At 34.5% G+C, this 20,699-nt stretch overlaps 4 protein-coding genes across 7 annotated transcripts; 2 read left to right on the plus strand and 2 right to left on the minus strand.

The window, feature by feature from the left end:
* Window positions 1-4,835: 4,835 nt before the first annotated feature.
* Window positions 4,836-7,887, minus strand: LOC127245627 (cyclin-D1-1-like). Of its 2 annotated transcripts, none has more exons than XM_051266623.1 (6): window positions 7,482-7,887; window positions 7,099-7,185; window positions 6,137-6,235; window positions 5,839-6,040; window positions 5,552-5,682; window positions 4,836-5,407 (listed from the first exon to the last, which is right to left on the minus strand). In XM_051266623.1, the coding sequence occupies exons 1-6, from the start codon at window positions 7,728-7,730 to the stop codon at window positions 5,192-5,194; spliced, it is 984 nt and encodes a 327-aa protein (XP_051122580.1). In that variant the 5' UTR covers window positions 7,731-7,887; the 3' UTR covers window positions 4,836-5,191. The 2 variants fall into 2 exon arrangements, with proteins under 2 accessions (XP_051122580.1, XP_051122579.1); XM_051266622.1 differs by having other exon boundaries at window positions 6,137-6,241.
* Window positions 7,888-10,499: 2,612 nt separating this feature from the next.
* On the plus strand, window positions 10,500-12,533 carry LOC127245248 (uncharacterized). The gene is made up of 4 exons (XM_051266002.1): window positions 10,500-11,086; window positions 11,428-11,635; window positions 11,832-12,170; window positions 12,278-12,533. The coding sequence occupies exons 1-4, from the start codon at window positions 10,672-10,674 to the stop codon at window positions 12,342-12,344; spliced, it is 1,029 nt and encodes a 342-aa protein (XP_051121959.1). The 5' UTR covers window positions 10,500-10,671; the 3' UTR covers window positions 12,345-12,533.
* Window positions 12,534-13,349: 816 nt separating this feature from the next.
* Window positions 13,350-17,154, plus strand: LOC127245281 (uncharacterized). Of its 2 annotated transcripts, XM_051266065.1 has the most exons (10): window positions 13,350-13,525; window positions 13,973-14,348; window positions 14,594-14,752; window positions 15,053-15,133; window positions 15,600-15,692; window positions 15,847-15,939; window positions 16,021-16,164; window positions 16,383-16,490; window positions 16,601-16,652; window positions 16,749-17,154. In XM_051266065.1, exons 2-10 carry the CDS (start codon window positions 14,007-14,009, stop codon window positions 16,778-16,780), a joined length of 1,104 nt encoding a protein of 367 aa, XP_051122022.1. In that variant the 5' UTR covers window positions 13,350-13,525; window positions 13,973-14,006; the 3' UTR covers window positions 16,781-17,154. The 2 variants fall into 2 exon arrangements, with proteins under 2 accessions (XP_051122022.1, XP_051122023.1); XM_051266066.1 differs by lacking the exon at window positions 15,053-15,133.
* Window positions 17,155-17,268: 114 nt separating this feature from the next.
* LOC127245280 (DNA polymerase lambda) lies at window positions 17,269-20,691 on the minus strand. Of its 2 annotated transcripts, none has more exons than XM_051266064.1 (13): window positions 20,472-20,691; window positions 20,246-20,383; window positions 19,619-19,945; window positions 19,279-19,372; window positions 19,069-19,199; window positions 18,887-18,949; window positions 18,466-18,645; window positions 18,313-18,366; window positions 18,151-18,239; window positions 17,984-18,074; window positions 17,755-17,903; window positions 17,570-17,654; window positions 17,269-17,498 (listed from the first exon to the last, which is right to left on the minus strand). In XM_051266064.1, the coding sequence occupies exons 1-13, from the start codon at window positions 20,577-20,579 to the stop codon at window positions 17,400-17,402; spliced, it is 1,608 nt and encodes a 535-aa protein (XP_051122021.1). In that variant the 5' UTR covers window positions 20,580-20,691; the 3' UTR covers window positions 17,269-17,399. The 2 variants fall into 2 exon arrangements, with proteins under 2 accessions (XP_051122021.1, XP_051122020.1); XM_051266063.1 differs by having other exon boundaries at window positions 19,279-19,375.
* Between the last annotated feature and the right edge of the window lie 8 nt (window positions 20,692-20,699).

Below are 20,699 nucleotides of genomic sequence, written 5' to 3' on the forward strand. Positions count from 1 at the left end.
TATACTCCCTCCGTCCACAAAAAAAGTATACAATTACTTTTGGCGCGGTGTTTAAGAAATAATAGTATTTTAATTATAGTGGGCAGTTAAAAGTAGTGTAATGACATTTTTGCCCTTGCTTTTTGGTGTAAAAGTAATAATGTGATGTAAAGTAGGGGTATTTGTGGAAAAAAGTAAAGTATTTAATGAAATGTTTACTTTGTAATTGGACGTCCCAAAATAGAAACATGTATACTTTCTAGCTGGACGGAGGGAGTTCTGTTATGTATTGTCCCAATATGTATTTATTACACGGTATATTTTTCTTAATGGAATTATGAAGCAATAATGAGGAATTGGAACAACTAATGTGTAGCTCATGTACTTCACAAAAACAATATATTCATCTTAGTGGAATAATATATATATATATTTTTTTTTAAAAAAAAAAATCCAAATTATTACCCACTTTTCAATTTTACATTTTATGATCATTGCACGACGTCATCTATGATACATGCATCTCCACACATCATTATTTATTTAATTAATTAATAAAAAATTAATTTTAATTTATGCATTTTTATATATATATATATATATATTCCGAATGATATTCTTACCTAATTCCATTGCATTTAAAAATCAAAATTATCAAGTCACTGTTGTTGACTTCCATTGAATATGATATCGTTATATATATATATGTGTGTGTTTTGTTCATTATATGAATATATAAATTAAATAAATCAAATTCTTCTGTGACACATAAGTGGCATTGCAATTTAATGTCACTATTTATGAATCAACTAATAGCAAACCCACGAAATTCTGCATTTTATTTTATTTAGATTTTTTTCCCCAATTTTGATTTTGATCTCTCAAATGGTCCCTAACATTTATTTCGAGTATTTCTAATTTTTTAATAATATCATTGTTACATATAAAAAAGATTGCATATTGGCACGTGCCACGTCGCACAAATTTATTGTGAGAGCTTAAGCAATCTTGTACACAAATTGTGACAAGACTCTGATAGGGAATAATATATAACGTTAATTTTGTAATTATTTTGGATCATGGGACCCTTTCAAAATTAATAAAAAAAAAAAAAAAAAAAAACATTTTCGATATGATAACTTTTTTCCTAAAGTTGCTCAATTTTTAGAAAGCAAATTCGTTGGTGTTGATGTGCAATTTCTTTCTTTTTATTTGGCTTAGTAGATTTAATCAACTTTCAATAGTAATGTTCTAAAGGGTGCACCTCACGCCTATATTTCTTAATTTAGTAAATTTTCTCTATATATATCTATATGTATATATATATATTAAAAGATTAAAATATAATAATAATAAAAAGAAATTAAATTATATAAAAACAGATTTTAGAAAATGACAAAAAGAACAGATATTAATAACACACTGCAACAAAAAAAAAAAAAAAAAAAAAAGAAGAAGAAGAAGAAGAAGAAAGAAAGAAACTTAAAATTTGCTAATATATTTGTTGGGAAATCTTGAAGATAAAAAGCTAATTTCTCATAGTTTTATGTGAGCGAAAATTATAAAATCAAAATAAATAAGCATGATTTTTAACACATATTATTCCATAATTTTTGTTGATAGGTTTCAAATCTAGTTTACCACCTCACTGAGTTTTCACGGGGTCTCGCTAACCGGAGGGTCTAGAGGGGCGAAGTCCCCCTTGCCTGGGTCCGGGGACGCGGAGTGGCCCCCAACCCAACGGTACGTAGTATTGGGTTGAACGTGTCTGATATTTTTTTTAGTTTATTTAAATAGAGTTAGAGATATAAAATATATAACATGTAACAGAGTCGTCTTCAATCAATTTGTTCTTCGTTTATACCCTTAGACGTGGTCAATACGTTGCTGGTGAATCCAGTAAATCTATATCTTCTTTACGTTTCTGTTTTTTTTTTTAACTCCAGTATGTCAAAAAAAATAAATATTAATCATGTGCAAAATATAGAAATGAGATACAATGATAATATTTTTGATGATTCAGTTTAACGACATCAAACTTAAATTTGAGAAGTTTTGATTTAAGAAATATTCATTATAATCTATCAAGTTGAACAAGAACGAATGCATCAACAAACATCCAACAACGCTATCATCATCGATCCCACGATCACAAGTTCATCCCACACCATTCCATCATTCTTTATAGACCAAGATTTTTTTATTTTATTTTTGATTGCCTTCCCAAAATATCAAAAAATATTTGATCATGCAGTCCATCAATTTTAGAAGTCTAGAGTAAAAACATGTATGTCACATTAATTTACAGTCAATTTTTCTTTAAGTTAAAAATACTCCCTAGTCAAGTTCTACAGAAAAAAAATGACATTACGAAAAATTTCCTTTGGAGTTTTGACTATGAGTACATTTTCTATTATATGCCAAAATGGACAAAAAAATTTCTTAACAATATTTATAAATTAATAAAAAAATATTCAATATATCATAGATTGGATTGGGAGATTCATAACAATATCGTATAATTCAACAAATATTGAAATGCAAAATTTCAACTGCTGAGCAACTTCACTGTTCTTACAATAAATAGTCTCTAAATAACTCATAGTGGAAAAGTAGATTATTATTATTATTATTTGTTGTGATGGATGAATTAGTGATTAAATCACAAATAGAAATGTAAAGAGTACATAAATTTACGTAATTCACCAACAATATATTGGCCATGTTCACGGGCAGAAACGGAAAACAGATTTATCGAGGACAATTACAGATTACATATTTATATTTCTAAATTTATCCAAATAAACTAAGAGAATACAGAAGAAAGACTCAGTCAATACTAATTCTAAAGTCCAATATTGCATACCGTCGGACCGAAGGCTACTTCGTGCCCACAGACCCCGGTGAAATCGTGTGAAAGCTCAATGGAGTGACAAACTAAATTTAATACATAATATTATTATTATTATTATTATTATTGTTATTATTATTATTGCAGTACAATTCTAATTTGTAACAGGAAAACGATAATACAGTAGTATTTAAAAAAAAGGTGGGGGAGGGATCTTTGGTTGGCAATAAATAGGTGTTGGTTTCGTACAGAGTTTCAGTATATGGTACGGGGGGAGGGGTTGGTTGGTTAGGATATGTTTAAACAGCGTTACACATGTAATACAATATAATATAATATATATATCTCTATGTCCCATATTTTACTTTGATATATGTTTGTAATTTTATTTATTTATTTCCAGATGGATGATATATATGTGCAGTGCATGCCAGCCACGAGCAATGTCTTCTTGATTCCAATTTGGAATGACCTAAGATGGACAAATTCTGTGTCGGGGGAACGGGGGATCGCGACAACTTAGTTTACTGTTTTTCTCTTTTTCATTTTCTTTAAGTAATCAAAATCTTGTGTTGTGTGGGGCTAATAATTAAATTAGGCCTAAGATTGGATTGTGTGTTCAAATACTAGTATGTGAGAGAGAGGATCCTTTTTCGTTCACAAATTAATATTTTATTTAAGACGTTCAAAAATTATTATTTTTTATTTATTTATTATTTTAATTTCTATCATAAGAACAAATTTATTAATTTGTAATAAAAGGATAATTATCTAAAAAATTCTATAAATATAATTTAGGACAATAGAAATTAAAACATAGAAATTACGGTATACGTGCATGTGTGTATCTGTTTAGCTTAGGTGTCTGAAATGAAGGAAGAAGAGATGAGATGAGACAGGGAATGGGGCCACAAAGTCATATTCATTGATGGAGATTGGATGAGTGAATCAGTCCCCCTTTATTAATTGCAAGGGGGGCCAACATAACACAGCATCCTCTCCCACCTTAGGTAGTAGGGGTAGGGGTAGGGATAGTGAAGTCTTCTCACTCTACACTCATTCTTTACACTAAAAGCATATTTACACTGCTACCATAAAACAAATAACAAAGCTACAAAATCTTCTGTGTCAATCACATGCCATGAATAGGGAGATGGGGTTCCCCCCTGTGTTTGTGTGGGGGGAGTGAGAGAGAAAGACAGACACACAGACAGAGAAAGAGAAAGAGAAATTTCAGTATCAATAATGTATGATTTTTATTGCAGCCAAACACAGCACAAGAAGATATACCCAAGAAGAAAAGAACAAAAATATATATATTTAAAAAAAAAAAAAAGGCCCCAAAGACCTTTGTATTGGTTAGGCCACTCCTTTCGGCCATACAACCCAAGAAAAAGAGACTCTTTTCCTCTCTTATGTAAAAAAAAAAAAAAAAAAAAAAATTTTTTTTAGAAAAAAAGTCCAGTGTATTGTTAGGACTGGGGAAATGAAATAAAATGAAAAATTGTGAAATTTTCTCGCCAAAAAAGCACACATGCACAAGTGTAGAGTGACAACACACATATTCCATATATGTGTGTATTTTCTACACATCACTCAAAAAAAACCAAAGTAAAAAAAATTGTGAATCTTTGATGGAGCCAAGCTTTCTTCATTCACCACCACCCAATATCTTTATTTGGTCATCCTTTCTCTTCTTCTTCTTCTTCATCACAAACACTTTCAACATTTCTTACACAATAATGGTGACCTAAAATTGAGCCTTTGACTTGTGCAACCTGAGCACAAACTTCAAACTCTGAATACCATATTTATGCCAACCCACCCTTTGATTTTCAATACACAAAAAGGGTCCCACAAAAAAACACCAATTTCATCTTCTTGTTCTTCTTCACATTCAACCATTAATGCCACCACCACCACCACCATTGAAAGATTCAATAGTATTCAAACACTCCATCAACACCCCCTACACCACCCCCCCCCCCCCCCCCACCCACCCACTAAACAATTTCTCCACACCAAATTAATACTATGTACCAAATCCCCTCTTCCCTTGGGAATCTGCAAACCCATGCCCACCAAGAAAAAAGAGGGGTCATCATATAAATATCCCAAACTCTCATACAATATATTACTTACTTGCTGATTATCTACATCACTCATGTCAACCTTTTTTTTATTTTTTTATAAATATATCATCACCACCCTCTGAGGAAAAAATATTGAGGATTATAGACAAACTCTGGACCACCATTCCCTTTCAAGATGTTCTCTCACTCCCCCTCTCTTTCTTTCCCTCCCCTCCCCCCTCTTTTTTTATTTTTATTTTCTTGCTCTCTCTCCTCCTCCCTCTCTCTCTCAGAACTTCTCTTTGTCATCATTAGCCCAGGAGGAGTTATTTAGTTTTCTCCTTTTATAAGATGATGAGGATGAAGATGAGGAGGATGACTCACTTGAAGTGGTAATACTTGCCAGAGTTGTGACCCGAAGCTGGGGCAGAACCTTTGGCTGCTTCTTTGGTTTGTTTTTCAATCCCATTTGTTGAAGCAGTTGGTAGCAGTTTGTAATATTATCCTGCAAATATCATCATCTTTTCTTCACCAATATTTCTTTAGATATATTATATAACAAAGGCATGCATAGTCCAAAATCCATAATATATATATATATATAGAGAGAGAGATAGAGAGAGAGAGAGAGAGAGTATTATTCTCTTACTCTGTGAAGTCCATCACTCCATGATTCGGCATGCTGAGCAGTAATCAAAGAGAAGCTTGGAAGATCATTTGCTGCACAGAGTATGGCTGCAGCAGCTATGCATGATGGCCTGTACTCAAGCAAGCTCGTTTCTGTTGAAATAAAGAATTGACTATTCATTCAAGTAATGTGCTACAATTATCCAATCTGAATTCTGAGTAGCTATAAATTAATAGTGATGTAGCCCATGAATAAGATATAAAGATAACATATAATATACAATACAGACATACAGTACTATATAATACCTTGAAGAACTGAGAGAATAATTCCTGTGGCCCTTGAGGTAAGGAAGCCAGTACAAGTCCCAGTAGGATCAACTTTGACTGCAAAAAAACAAAGATAACAGAAGGGGGAAATGGTTCGAAGTCTCCAATCCAAGACCCTGAGCACAAGAAGCTCCATTCTTAGTATATTCCTTGGTTCGAAAATGAATTTTGCACCTTCAACCTAATTATGAATCAATGAAAGATAAATTCATTAATGAAGAAATTAACCTATTAATCAAAGAATCCTATCTTGAAGATGTATGTATGCAATCACTACCTGAAGATCCAAAAGAGAAGGAGCGAGAGGCTCCTCCATCTTTGCAGCTAATGACAAGCATGCAACGGACAGTAGCTGCAGAGGCCATCCATTCATTTTCTGCAACTAATAAATTATAAATTATTGTTTTTATTATAATAAAGCAAACAAATGATAAGCATGCACAATGATAACAAAAAAACAAAAGATTAGTTGCCATTATTAACTAAAGAAAACACGTAAACAAATACAGATACCCATCGGAATGCATTTCCAAGGTTGTTAGAAACCCAAAGAGAAGACAAATGGACCTCCCCAACAAATACTTTTGGAGAAGATAATTTAATTCCCTCATTAAATTATCACTGTCAGGCATGCTTTCCATTTAGTCATCACTCATTATTAAATTAATCTAGACTGCCATCGATGTGGATTAGGAAATAAAAAGTATAATATGGAATAAACAAAATTTTCTCTTTTGTCATTATGTACACTAGTTGGATTAGTGGCAAGTTTAGGTCTAACAAGCATTATGTGATTCTTGATTGGACTAGGGAGCCTCAACCAATCGACTTTATTTCATGGACACACCATGTATTTCAATGTAGTGCATACGTGTGACACTTTTTCCCCGTAACGCCAAACGTCCCACTATTTAACGTATAGACATTAATGACTAGCAAATTACAAGAATATATTTACGTACATAAGAAAGAAATTATTAACATAAAGGACAGCAGATCCAACCAAGAGTACTGTACTTTATGTATAAAACTCTCAACTATTTATTGTATTTATACATACATTATTTGTACTCCACCCATCGATCGTATTTTCATTAACTGATGATTTTAATGAATTAAAATCGTATCCGATCTGTTAAATCTCAAGCTAAAAATCTGCAGCTAACTGAAAATTAGCATTATATGTATTGGCCACGGAATTAATAAATACGGTTATTTTGACGGTAACGGAAGTCTTACCGGTAGGTGATGGGAGAAGATAAAACGATCAAAGTACGTGACGGAGAGATACGCCGTTAATGGCTGAAAACCGTAATACTGTTGCACCTGCAACGAAGCAAAAATATTCAGTCAACACTCAGCACTCCGTAAACTGCGCTGACAGTTACGCTCCACGAAGTTAATTACTGTTGCATCGCGTTCTACGGTACAGCTGTCGCCGGCGACGGTTACTGTCACCGCCGGAGCGGAAAATAAACCGCCGTTAACATTCAATGCTCTAGAACTTAATTAATTTATCCTAATCGGCGATTGACTTCAAAGTTAACAAAAATCGACTCCTGTTTGCACTACAGAAGAAGATCAATCTAACTTCCGAAATCTGGAAAAACTGATAGATGTACCTTGAGAATCCATGCAACAGATTCCGCTCTAGCAGAAGCATCGACCGGCTGATGCGAAGGACGCGAGTTACTCTCGGCGAGATCTCTTTCATCCTGCAGCAATCCGGCGATGGATTCCTCAACGTCGGTCGGAAGTGATTCCAGGTCCGACGAGTATTCCGGAAAGTCAAGTCCACCGCCGGAGAAGATAATACTAGAGTCCTCACCGCATAGGAGGTCGGAGAAGCAATCGGAGCACGACAGCGACATGGCGAATAGTAGTTGTGTATTTCGTTCGTCACTCTAACTCGTTCATATCTCGCGTAGCTTTCCCTTCGATTATTGCCGCCGATCCATCGGCAAATTCGCCGGAAAACTTTGGGCGGCGGACTTGTTGGCTTTGTTGTGTGGTTAATTGGTTTAGATCCTCTCCTGTTTGAATCGGATATATAGATAGAGATATATGCCTATTTTCATTTTTTATTTTTATTAATATTATTTTAAAATATTTATTTATTTATTCATTAAATTTTTATTAATTTTTCAATAAATGCCTCTGGCGTGTGTGTCTATTTTCTATTTATTTTTCGCATTTATTCACGAACTTCTATGCAATATTCTTTATTCAATTTTTTGTTCATCTCACATATATACATAAATAATAATAATAATAATAATAATAATAATTAAATAATAATCGCCTTTTTTTCAATAAATGAATTTAATGACAAATAATTAATTTTAGAATTTACTCAAATTTAAAGTTTAATTGCAACAAATTAATAGAACCAATATATATTTCTTGCTAAATGTAGCAATAAAATTTATTTTGTATATATAGTTTGATGTGCCATGTCCTTAAAAACACATTTGGACCACATAGTATGTCCAGTAATAACGTTGATTGCTGACTATTCTTATTTTTGTAATAAATAACCAAAATTCATGCACAAAAATCATTTCTTAAATAAATAAATTAAATTAAATTAAATTAAATGCAACTATTGTTATTCTTATTTGGCTTATTATTGAGTTCGAAATCATTTTGGTTTGTTTAATTGATTTTTTTATTTTTTTTGGACAGTCAAAAAAAGATGAAATTCTTTCATTGGAATTTTTTGGCACTGATAAGAGGTTTTCCTAACTCAATGTGGGCTGATCCAATAAATTCAGTATAGCAAATATCTAATAATTAAATAAAATAAAACATTTTATATTAATATAATACTCACAATTAATTTTTATTGGTGAAATATTTTCGAACAGATTAATTATGAGTTGATTTTGAACCAATTGTGTACCTGTAATTAAATACTTTCGATGTGACTACAAATAATTGATCAAACTTATTTTCAGGGGATTCCTCACAAGAATCTTCTATTTTGAAAATACAATAATTCAAAATCAATGAATTTCAAGAAAACATAAATTACTAAACTCTAAATTTAATTTTTCTTGTTTATTCCCAAAAAAAAAAATAATAATAAATTTACTTTATGTTGAAAAGGGGGGTGGAAATATTATTGAGATGATGATTTGCAATATCTTAATATAAATGGTGAGATTTATTTATTTATTTATATATATAGTGATGACAAAAGGATAATACCTTTAATTATTTTTAACTTTGGGGCCACACAAATTAACAAAAGTATGTACACACACACGCACAATAATAGGGATATGATTTGTGAATTGATTTGACTATTTCAGCTCAACCAAACTAATTGAAATTAATTATTGAAATTAATATATATATATATACATTTTCACATAATCAATAAAATTTAATTTATTTACACATAATACATACAGAGTGAAAATATATGGCGCGCAATAATGGGTTGTACCTTAGAAATAATATCTCAAGGTACAAACTTCGAATCTAGTATGGAAAAATTGCCCCCAAATGTAGGGACATTGTAAGGAAATATTTAACCGGTGCTGTCTTGCTGTAGGCACATTCAATTCAATTAATACTCATGGCCAAATATATATATATATATATATATATATACACATACATACGGGATGAATAAATGTGCTGTTTTTAATAATAACAAGTGTATTGTATTCAAGTATATCATGTGTTAAAATCAAACTGTTGTGTATGTTAGTATAAAACTATAACATGTGTTGTTAGTTTATACGTTTGTATTTGTATTATATTAATATATATATTAATATATATAGTGTATTGTTTGTAGTAATATTATGTGTTGTTCAGCACAATATTAAATTTTAAATTCAGTACGGCAGCTGCCGCCTTATATATAGACACACAAATATTCATATGTATGTATAGTAAATCTCAACGGCTGTTAACCCAACTACCTGTGTCATATTTTCTGTCATCGCCATTAATGGATGATCAAATTTTTCTGAAATGGGATCAGTCAAAATATATAAATATATATAAATAAAGATTGGATCTTTGAAGGCTCTTTTTATTTTATTTTGTTATGTAACAAGGGAAAATTGAATAATTGAAAAAGGTCAGCATGTGTGTATGTATAGGTGTATGTATATATCCAAGAATAAAGCATTATTGCCCATGTCCTGAGGATGAGATATGGGGTTGTGCTGGAAGTGGGATATACTTGCTTCCCTATATATGGAATTCTGTTCCTTTGAATTTTTAATTTTTTTAATTTTTTAAAATTAATCTCAATCTCGGACAACCATAATTACATGGTTCTTGAACAATTTGAAAATTAGGGCAAGTTGGAATTAATTAATGATTTTGAGGAACACACAGAAAGACAAGAAGACAGACAACAGAGAGCTTTTAATGGAAGCTCCAAAATCATGTCTTTTGTGGAGGAACGTATATAGGAAGAAGAAGATAGATGGATAGATATCTGTGTTGTATATTGGATCAATGGCGGATGTCAATCGTGTTCGACGTATTCAAATGTATGACAGCAACGTTGATTGTGTTTTCTTCCTGTGTGATTAGTACGACGTTGTCTTCACTCTTGGCCTTTTCTTGCCCGAGGAATCTGACCCTTCTGTGGAAGAATTCCTACAGTCAATTAGTCAAATTAGCCCAGCCCACTTCTGTAGATTATCTGATGCAGTTGGGCTCGACGAAAATGGTGGATTGAAAAATTAGGGTTTTTAAGTTGGGGATTTCCCAATTGGGCTCATTTGCAGGTTTCCCCCTCTTTTCCTGTCCTGTTCCTTATCCGAAATTTCAATTCAATCGAAAATGCTGAGTTTGGGGAAGTTTCCGACCACCGTCCGGCACGGCGGCGTTGTCGGGAGCCCACAATTTTCAGTATCCTCCAAATTCCGACCACCAGTTTCAGTTTCGAAACCGTTAAGCTTAAATGGCTGTGTACTGCGAAATAGGTTGTTGTGCGCTGCCCGGGGCAGCAAGGGCAAAGGTGAGTTCGAGGAAGACGACGATGGCGAGTTCGGGGAAGACGAGGTAGTTGTTCCTATGGAGGAGATGAAAAAGTGGCTGGAGAATCGGCCGAGGGGGTTTGGGGAAGGCAGAGTGTACGATACTTCGATCGAGGATGATTTGGTGAAGGAAATCGAACAGAGCAGGAAAGCACAGGCTGCTAATATTGCCAAGCTTAAGGAAAACAAGAAAGAATCAGACAAGCTGCAAAATGAAGGTTCGATGATCTAATCTTCATTGCAAAATTGTTGGAAATTTCTTTCAAGTTATCATCGACATATTGTCATTTACTGTTCTTTCTACATTGTATTGTACTATTGTTGGTTATGTCATTTGGTGTGTTTGTTTGACACAGTAGATTTTGAATATCAGAATTTTTTAATTGGAATAATTTGAATAATGTGATATAAATAGTTATCGATTTTATATTATTCAAAATATCACATCAACGTCTATTTATTGTTCTTACGTATTATTGTATTGTATTGTTGTCATTTGATGTTGTTCCTTAGGATTGATTGTAATGAAAACATGCTTGTGTTTGATTATTTATTGCAGGCTCGGCGCGCATCGACAGCGCATTTAGGGTGCGCGTGACCAATCTTCCGAAAAAGAAGAACATTCACAGGGATCTCCGCCTGGCATTCTCCGGCGTGGCTGGAATTGTCGCCGTAACTCCGGTCGTCTCCGGGAATGAAAAGACCCGAGACCCTGTGTGCAAAGGACTTGCTTTTGTCGACTTCGACCGTCTCCCAAACGCTCACCGGTAAAATTTTTATATACTATTATACAACACGAGTACAGATAATATATAATTTATATTAATATAATATAAATATAAACTAACGTTAACATATATATTAAAATATGAACAGATAACACATGCTCAAATTTCACTTATCTGTATTATTTGGGAAATCAATTGTTGATTTTTCGGTAGTTTGACAAGAATGTCTCGGCAGATTCGTGCAGGATTTTTCGGGAAGAACTATAAGCTTCGGAAAGGTTCAGAAGGAGATAAAATGCGAAATAATCAGCACCGAATCCGCATCCGACGATCCTAAACTCGACATAATTGAAGATTCATCTGCACCGTTGGATGATCGATGCGAAGAAAGCGATCCTAGCCGATCCAACGGTGCAGATCATGAGATGCATTTACCCGACGTTTCAATTCCAGCCGACGACGACAACGAGTCGCCGAGCAGTCCGAAACAGGGAAGAAAGCCTAAAGGAAATGAGAAGGCAAGAAGAAAAGGCAAGAATCCTAAATCGAGCATCATCCTAGGATCTGCCAAAAGGTTCGTACAAATTATACAACAAATGATTATTAGTACATTGCAATTACAGCAAATGTTTGTGAATTGTGTGTCGTCCTCGTGAATGAGCTGCTCGTGGTTTTTTGCAGGCTGAAAATAAAGGAGAAAGCTTTACTTACAGGGGTGCTCTCCAAGTACGGACAGACAGACAGATAGAGATATATAGATATAGCTATAGATAGCCGCCATTGTTGCTTGTTCAAGTTCTTGCATCATTTGTTAACACTGTAGTAACCTCTTTGGTGGATTCTATATTTTTTCCTCTCAGTGAATCTGTCTGTTTATGTCATGAAATCAAATCTTAATAATTAAGGCTTCAAATTGATCCAAAAGTATTATACTCCTCCGTGTCATAACATTACATCAATTTTTCTATTTTGGTCGGTATTTTAATATTTATTTCCTTTTTTAGTTACTCTATTTTGGTCTCTGACATTATAAATATTCTTTCAACAGTATATTACACAAATATCATTATTTTTTTATCACACAATACTAATAAGATATGGAAAAAAGAGAGTATTAATTAAATACTGCCTCAGTCCTTACCACCTATCTATTTATTTTTTTTCATTTACCAATTTATTTATTTATTTATTTTCATTTTGATATGTTGCATAACAAGTATATAGCAAGGGTGTGTTTGCTTGGAGAATTGAATTTTAAATATATTATTAATTTTTTTTTTTCAAAAAATATCAAATCAAACATCTATTTTTTATTTTTTATATTATACTAAAAAAAATTCAAATTTTATATTTAAAGTCAATACCTATTTATATCATATCATACAACTATTCAAATTCAAAATTTTTACTATTCAAATTCCAACTCAAAATCCAAACCTTCAAACAAACACATCCTAAATATAAATATTACTAAAATTATCTACATTATAAATATCTTTTCAATTTATAATATATTATATAAATCTCGCTTTTTACCTTCGTTACTTAATTCTAATATAATATTGCAAAAAACGCACGGATAGATAATATGAAAGGGAGAGAGGATTAATTTTTTTTTATTAAAACAGGCAACAACAAGGAAGGGAAGAGAAGCAAAACAAAACGCTCTCAAACAGTGACTGAACCGGGCCGGTCCGGAGATGAAAACCGGTAAATGAAAACATAGACCGGCTCCATTCAACTCCTACCTAAAACCCAACTCCTACCCACCCCTAGGGTCACCCCCACCCACCCCCGCGACCCTAAACCCTCGTCGCTGTGTAGGCTCTTTCGTCGCTTCTCTGGCAATCTGCAATCTGTCTATCCAGTTCCGCTCGGAATCGGGGGTTTCGGTATACTTACTGGATGTTGCCGGAGTAATCTTTGCCGGTATGTTTTAGTAATTTTGTTTATCTTTCGGGTGCAATTGATGGTTTCGTTTGGGTTGTTATGAGTCTAATTTATTGCTTTTAGATGCTTATCGTCGGATGAAGTATTGCTTCCTTCCTTGTGCCTAATTGCCGAGGGTTTTTGTGCTATTTTGCTTCATTTAGATGCTTTTTAATTTGCTGATAGGTTGGGGTGGATTATATGATTGGTGGATTTGGATATGGATTAGCGTATTCTATTTTATTTCCTGCGTCTGCCATTTTTGATAGCTTTCACTTGTAACTGGTAGGTCTTTTTCCTCTGAAACTGATATATTAGCAATATAAATTGGTAGTGAAAGTGAATTAGGTCTAAACATCTTGATTTAAAACCTAATTAAACTCCATGGCCGCTTTTGTTGTACAATATGTGTTTTTCTTACTGTCAGCAATGGATGTTTCATTTCAGAGAATCTGGCAAACGAGGGGGGGGAGTGCTTGGAATGATAAGTTTGTTTCGTGCATGCTGTTCAACTCTGTTGTTTAGTACACATATTTTTGAAGCGACGAGCGAATCTTGCAAATGCTTTTTGCCTTTTCGGAAACCAAGCTTCTGGCATTCAGGTGCTAGGACAGTGAATTCGAAATTGTTGCTAACAAGAATTCACATTCGGTGCTATTCATCCAAGAAATCTGGTGGCGGTGGTGGAAGTGGTTCCCTTAAGAAGAAACTTCCTAAAAAGCTAATGAAGGATGACAGGGAAGCATTCTTTGTGGTTCGCAAGGGTGATCTTGTGGGAGTATATAAAAGTTTGAGTGATTGCCAAGCTCAAGTTGGAACCTCGGTATTCCCCAATTCGATATTACTATGTATTTATTGAATTTGTTGTAAAAATACTAATGGATAAGGTCTAAACCCTAGATCACACTCGCACGTGTCTTTAAATGCGATGCTACCTAACTGAAGAGATCTTATCCATCCAACTAAATCTTATTATAATATGTTTGCTGTTGTTGTGACAATTGAGATAGCGGCCTAATTGGGTATCTATCTGATGTTTTTTGATGAATACTATGTTTTTCGTGCCAGGTATGTGACCCTCCTGTCAGTGTGTACAAAGGTCACTCTATGCCCAAGGATACGGAGAAGTATCTAATCTCTTGTGGGCTTAAGAATGCTCTTTACACAATCAGAGCATCGGATCTAACTGAACAACTTTTTGGAACTCTTGTATCTTGTCCATTTCCGGTAATGTGATCTTTTGGTGTTTCTCATTAGTTTCTTTCTTAATGCTTTTACTTGGTAGTGATATATTTTCGCATAATTTTTTAAAAAGTATAGAATAAGATGTTTGTTAGACATGTCTTTGCATTCTGCAGAATGGTTTTTGTCCGGCGCATTTTCTTGCTCTAACGCCGTCTACATTGTACTTGTTTATTTTCAGTTGGAAAATTTGTTCATAGCATATTAACTTCTTTTGCTTTGTTTCTTGTGCTTCTGAGTAAATTTTTGCTGATCTAATGGAATCCATTTTTGGTCGCACTATAGCCTTCATCTTCTAGAGGTGAAACATCAAGCGAGCCTGTGACAAAGAAGAGAGCACAGGAATCTCTATATTCAGATTATGGAGTGAGTGAGATCATTATGGAATCTTTGATTCGTTTTCAGCGAATAAGTTTACTTGTCTTTAATGTTTTTCTGATGGTTTAGGATGAGTCTACCTATTCATGAACTGCAATAGAATTTAGTATTTATATTTTGTTCTTTACAAACCTAACCTGATTATCTTAAACATATTTCTTTCTAGATGCCTTTTATAGGTCTAAGGGTGTATATCTTAATCGAAATATAGATTAGAAGATGAAGATGAGAAGAACATTTTTTACATTATCGAAGATCTTATTCTACTTCAGTGTGGTCAAGTTTTTCGGTGGCTGCAAAATAAGGATCTTCAGAGTCATAAATGCAGCACAAACTTATTGCAGTTCATGTTATTATTATTATTATTTTTTACATAGAAGGAAGGACGTGTATGTATGGATAAATGTGTTGAGAACTGCTCCATGTTGGTTCATCGTTGCATCATACTTTGCAGGAAGCTGTGGGACCTATGCTGGCTTCAAACGATGGCCTAACAAAGCACTTGAAGTTAGATTCTCATAAAGTCGAACGGAATCAATCAGCTTGCGTGAGTTGTCTATGTTTGGTTATTCATAATAAAATACTTATAAAAAATAAATGTGTTTCGGAATTTTAGTGGCTTACATTGTGCAAGTGAGGTCACATAGATCTGAAAGCAATGAATTCTACCATGTTAAAAGTTTTCCCTATATTCTATACAGAGATCTTGTACCCTTGAGTTTGATGGTTCTTCGAAAGGAAATCCTGGACAAGCTGGAGCAGGAGCTGTACTTCGTTCAGATGATGGAAGTTTGGTGAGCAAGTGGTTCTTTTAGACGAATTACTTCTTCTGTACTCCGGCCACAAGATATATATCTTTTTCCTTTGCATGTTAGATTTGTAGGTTGCGTGAGGGCTTAGGCGTTGCCACCAATAATGCTGCCGAATACCGTGCATTTATATTGGGGTTGAAATATGCCTTAGGCAAAGGTTTTACGAGTGTCCGAGTTCGAGGTGACTCCAAACTTGTCTGCATGCAGGTATAACCCTTATTTTATTTTGGGATTTAAAAATTAAAATGTTAAGTTCGATCTTGATCCCCTACAATGAACATTATATTGTAGGATTTACCGAATTTTTGTGGCACATTGAGCATTCTTTGTCTTATTATTGCTAGACCTTAATCTATTTTTGAACTGTTTTTAAGCATTCCTTTCATAAATAAATCGATAATTCCAAGATTTGATTCGACAAACAGATTCAAGGATTATGGAAGGTTAAGAACCAAAACATCTTCAGCCTGTATGACGAGGCGAAGAAACTGAAGGATAAATTTCACTCTTTCCAAATCATTCATGTCCTAAGGGTAAGTCAGGAAGCAAGTCGTATTGTTTTCTCAATGCAACTCACCTATTACAGTATTTTTTTTTATCGTAATTTCATCTTGATTCATTACTCTACATTTCTATCTCTCAGGACTTAAATTCTGAGGCTGATGCACAGGCAAACTTAGCTGTCGATCTCGCTGGTAAGAATCTCTTATAAGACTATTCCTAATTTGCCATTAAAAAAAAAAAAAAACTAGAACTTACGTCGATTCATTTGAATCTCTTCATGACTTTAGAAGGACAGGTTCAGGAGGAAATCGATAAGTAGCTTTCCAGTGGCTACCAATGGACTTTCCGAACATTTCATATGCGCCTTATTAGCTGGACATCATCAGCGTTGTGCTTCACCGAGCTATTCGACATCGATTCGTGTCCATTAGGATCCTCAATTCTAACTTCATCCACAACTGGCTATGGATGCAATGCATTAAAACCCAAAAAAAAAAAAACAAGAAAGGTGAAATTTTCTCCTTAAATTTATCTTGCTGGTTCCAGCCACTACATACATATACATATATATATTGTTGATACTATTATTGCAATTTTTTGAAAAGTTGTGTGCAATTGGGGTTGTTTTGTAAATTGTCACAAGCTGTGAAAAATATCCATCCCAGTGGAGATTAGGTTTGTTTGATAAAACAACTTTCTTACCTGCTTTTATCTGTTTGTTTTGTTGTGTTTGGACATTTTTAGGGTTGTGAATTATTTTGCTCTAATGAAGAACTTATCCATTTTATAGACAGCAAGAGCAATTGATGCCAAAACAAACAAGATACTTATATAGGCTTACATTTGCTACCTAGAATTCTTCTGATGTAGTCTGCAGTTAACCTAGTTTCTGTACAAGACTCTGTAACCCGATTGCGTCGAGATTATTCCGTCTTGACTCACAAGTTCCGTTGGTTAGGCTCGAGCCACGGGTACCCGAGAAAATCAAAAACCGCCTTTTCAGTACCGAATTTCAAACTTGCACTGCCTTTGCTTCCCTGCATTTGGTAGCAAAGTAATGTTATTCATAATGCAGCAGCTACATGACACCCGGTTCAACAATACGTACCCGTTTGCCGCCAGAGCTGTGGGTGGCGGGGAAAAGACCAGTGTCGTCGAGTCTGAACCCCTTCGATTCTGCTAATAATCTCAACCTGAAGAATAAGGGAACGTAGAGAATCCAAAACGATGATTGCAAGAACCCGGGAGAAGAATATCGCTGATTTTTTGTCGATGAAAGTGTAGGACGCGTACCTTCGGTTTAGCACGTCGTTTCCCGTCCACGCTATTAATCCAAATGCGTAGATGTCCCTTGGGTAGACCTTGAGATCAATACGATGGCGCAGCTCCCGACCGGGATATGTGCATAGACCAAAATATGTATCGACTCCGGAGTCAGTACCCTATACGGAAACAGCAGCGAGATGTGAATTTATATCGTCATTAGCAAAATTAGTAACAAGATTATCGAATCGTCGATCACCTCCTCACTGTGAATGCTATAGATCAGATCCTCTCTCAAGAAGTTAATTTCCTTGAGACGCTTTACAAACTTCGCGAGAAACCCGATATGGCTGGAAGTAATGACAGAAATCGAGTAATCTATCAAGAGAAAACTAAAACAATGTATTACATAATAGAATATTGTACCTTACTCCATCATTGTGTGTAATAACAATGTCCAAATCCCCACAAGAAGCCTTTCCTCGTCTGTATGATCCTCCACACACAATGACTACCTGAAGGAATATATAATCATCATGTATATAAATTTAAGCTTGCTAAAAATGAAACAGCACCCGGAATTCTTACCCCCGGTAAAATCTCTTCACCGATTTTTTGTAGAAGACTTTCCATTTCTTGAGCCTATTATATTATAGTGTTAATCCGATGAACAAATAAGTATACTAAACGTTTATTTTAAGGAAGATGCAGCAGATAATATCTGAAAGCACTGGGACAGACCTCGTGACGTTGAATTCTAGTCTTTATGTCATCGAAGTACTTCAAGCCCAATCTTTGGGAATTCGTCAATGTTTCCTCGTTCCTCAGATCATCCAGTGTCCGGTGTCCTTTCTCGTAAAGTTTCATCGCTGTTGCAGGTCCAATGCCCCATACTTCTCCAAATAAACTTATAGCACGTACCTTACGATCAATAGAACACAGGAAACATTATAACGGCTCAATGACTATGTGAGAGAATATGAATCCTGATGGATACAGCAAGAAAGGAGCGACTAAAATACCAATAGGAGATCAATAAACACAATCTATTTACAATATCTAATGCCAGCAGAACAGCACATCTCATTAACGGAATTTTGAAACTGCCAAAGGAAAAAAAAGGGTTTAGTTGGTTTTGATTGTAGAGATACAAAAATTGAACCTTTTCATCCTTCTCGAAGTGCTCCAGCTTGGACAGCTTTCCAGTATTAACTATTTCCTGAATCTGTAAATTAGACCTTAGAATATTACCGAAAAAGAGTGCACAATTGGAAATTTAACAAGAAATGTTTGGAAAATGTTTCGAAAGAAAGAAATACCGAAGAAAAAGAAAAGTTTTCTCACATGATCCTGCAGGGATTTTCCTATTCCAGGTAAATGTTTCACCTGGTCCGCACTCTCAATTCTAAAAGGTAATTTTTCAATAACTGGGATAGCTTTGTAATAGCTGAAAGATCTCCTATCATCACCCAAGGCTGTTGTCAAAAAATGTATAGTGAAGTCATCTTTTGCATTAAGTATTAAAACCAAACATGATATCTGAATAAGTTTAACCTCTGTAAATATCGATTAATTTGCCAAATATTTCAGTTATATTCCTGTTTAGATCCGGCGGGCTATAAAGCAATGATGCATCAGACAAAGAGACCTGCTAAAAAAACATAAACGAAGTATTTAGTTATAGAAAATGTGAAAAATGAGTAATAACTTAGATGGTTTTGTAGTTAATATAATAGAATATTTCGTAAATAATGAGTGTTATTTAGTTAGTTACTTTTGTCAGCTCATATGTTTCTATCCGAAATAAAGAATACGAAAGCCTGATGCATTCAACGTTTGATGAAAGAAAACTAATCTACGCATTTATACAGATTCCTTATAAATATGAACTTACCTCTCTATTTTGACCATCGGAATTCCGGCTAGTAATTTCTGGGCTAAAGGAACTTGGAGATTGAGGCGAACTACCAGCTGTATCCGATTTTGATGAACAACTGACGGCATCTGCTGCAGATTTAACCCCTTCTGAAAAGGTTTTAATCTTTTTTGGTGATGATTGATCTTCAATACTTGCATTATTTGCTGTGGCAAGTTTCTTTTGGTCTTCAGTGGCTATGCTTCGACGATTTCCCTCATTCTCCACTGGTAAAATGTAAGCATCTTCACCTACCTTCTCTCCCTTGCTCAAGCTATCTTCTAGCCATTGAAAGTTTAGGACTTTCTGTGGGAGAAAATATCAGATCAGAGTTATTCATAACTCCATAGCCAGAGTCAATCCCTTGTACTCAATTTAGGGATTTGGCATTTTGAACTTAAAAATTTTCATTGAATAGATAGATCCTGATACAAAATTATGACAAAAACCTTGAATCCCTATCAAAGCAAGTACTGCCAATTTCAACATTCCTATATGTATGTATGTATGTATCACGGTAAGGAAATGCAATCCAGAAAACAGTTCCTCTATATTTGCCCTTCGTTAATAATAATATGAACCCTAACTTTCGATCAGCATACTTACTGCTTTGAAACGCTTCAACGTATCAACGTCGACCTTCTGGAGAACTGAGTTTAAATCCACGCCGAAAACATGGCTAATCCTCTTCGAAAACCGCTCCTCGATTCTGGCCCCCATCTGCACCAATTTTGTCTCCCAAATCTAAAAATAAGCGAAAATTACTTAGTTTAAACAAAATCTCAGCTATTCACAGCAATAAATCCACCGAAGAAGAAGAAAAGGTAGAAACCTCCAGCCGGCGGGCTTGAACGCCGGTCTCAATCAAGAAAACAGTCATTCCAGCGAATATCCCATTAGGATCAGACGGTGGAGGTTTGTTCTTCGTCTTTGGCGCCATTTCTCGTCGGAAGATACTCTAGTGCGTAAGGCCAGTATTTTTAGGACAAGTTGAGGGTATAAATGTCTACAAACATAATTTCCAGGGCACCTAGAGGGTAAAAATATCTAAATCCCACTA

The sequence above is a fragment of the Andrographis paniculata genome, unplaced genomic scaffold (genome assembly GCF_009805555.1).
Source record: "Andrographis paniculata isolate CXL003 unplaced genomic scaffold, ASM980555v1 Contig22END, whole genome shotgun sequence".
Taxonomy (NCBI): domain Eukaryota; kingdom Viridiplantae; phylum Streptophyta; class Magnoliopsida; order Lamiales; family Acanthaceae; genus Andrographis; species Andrographis paniculata.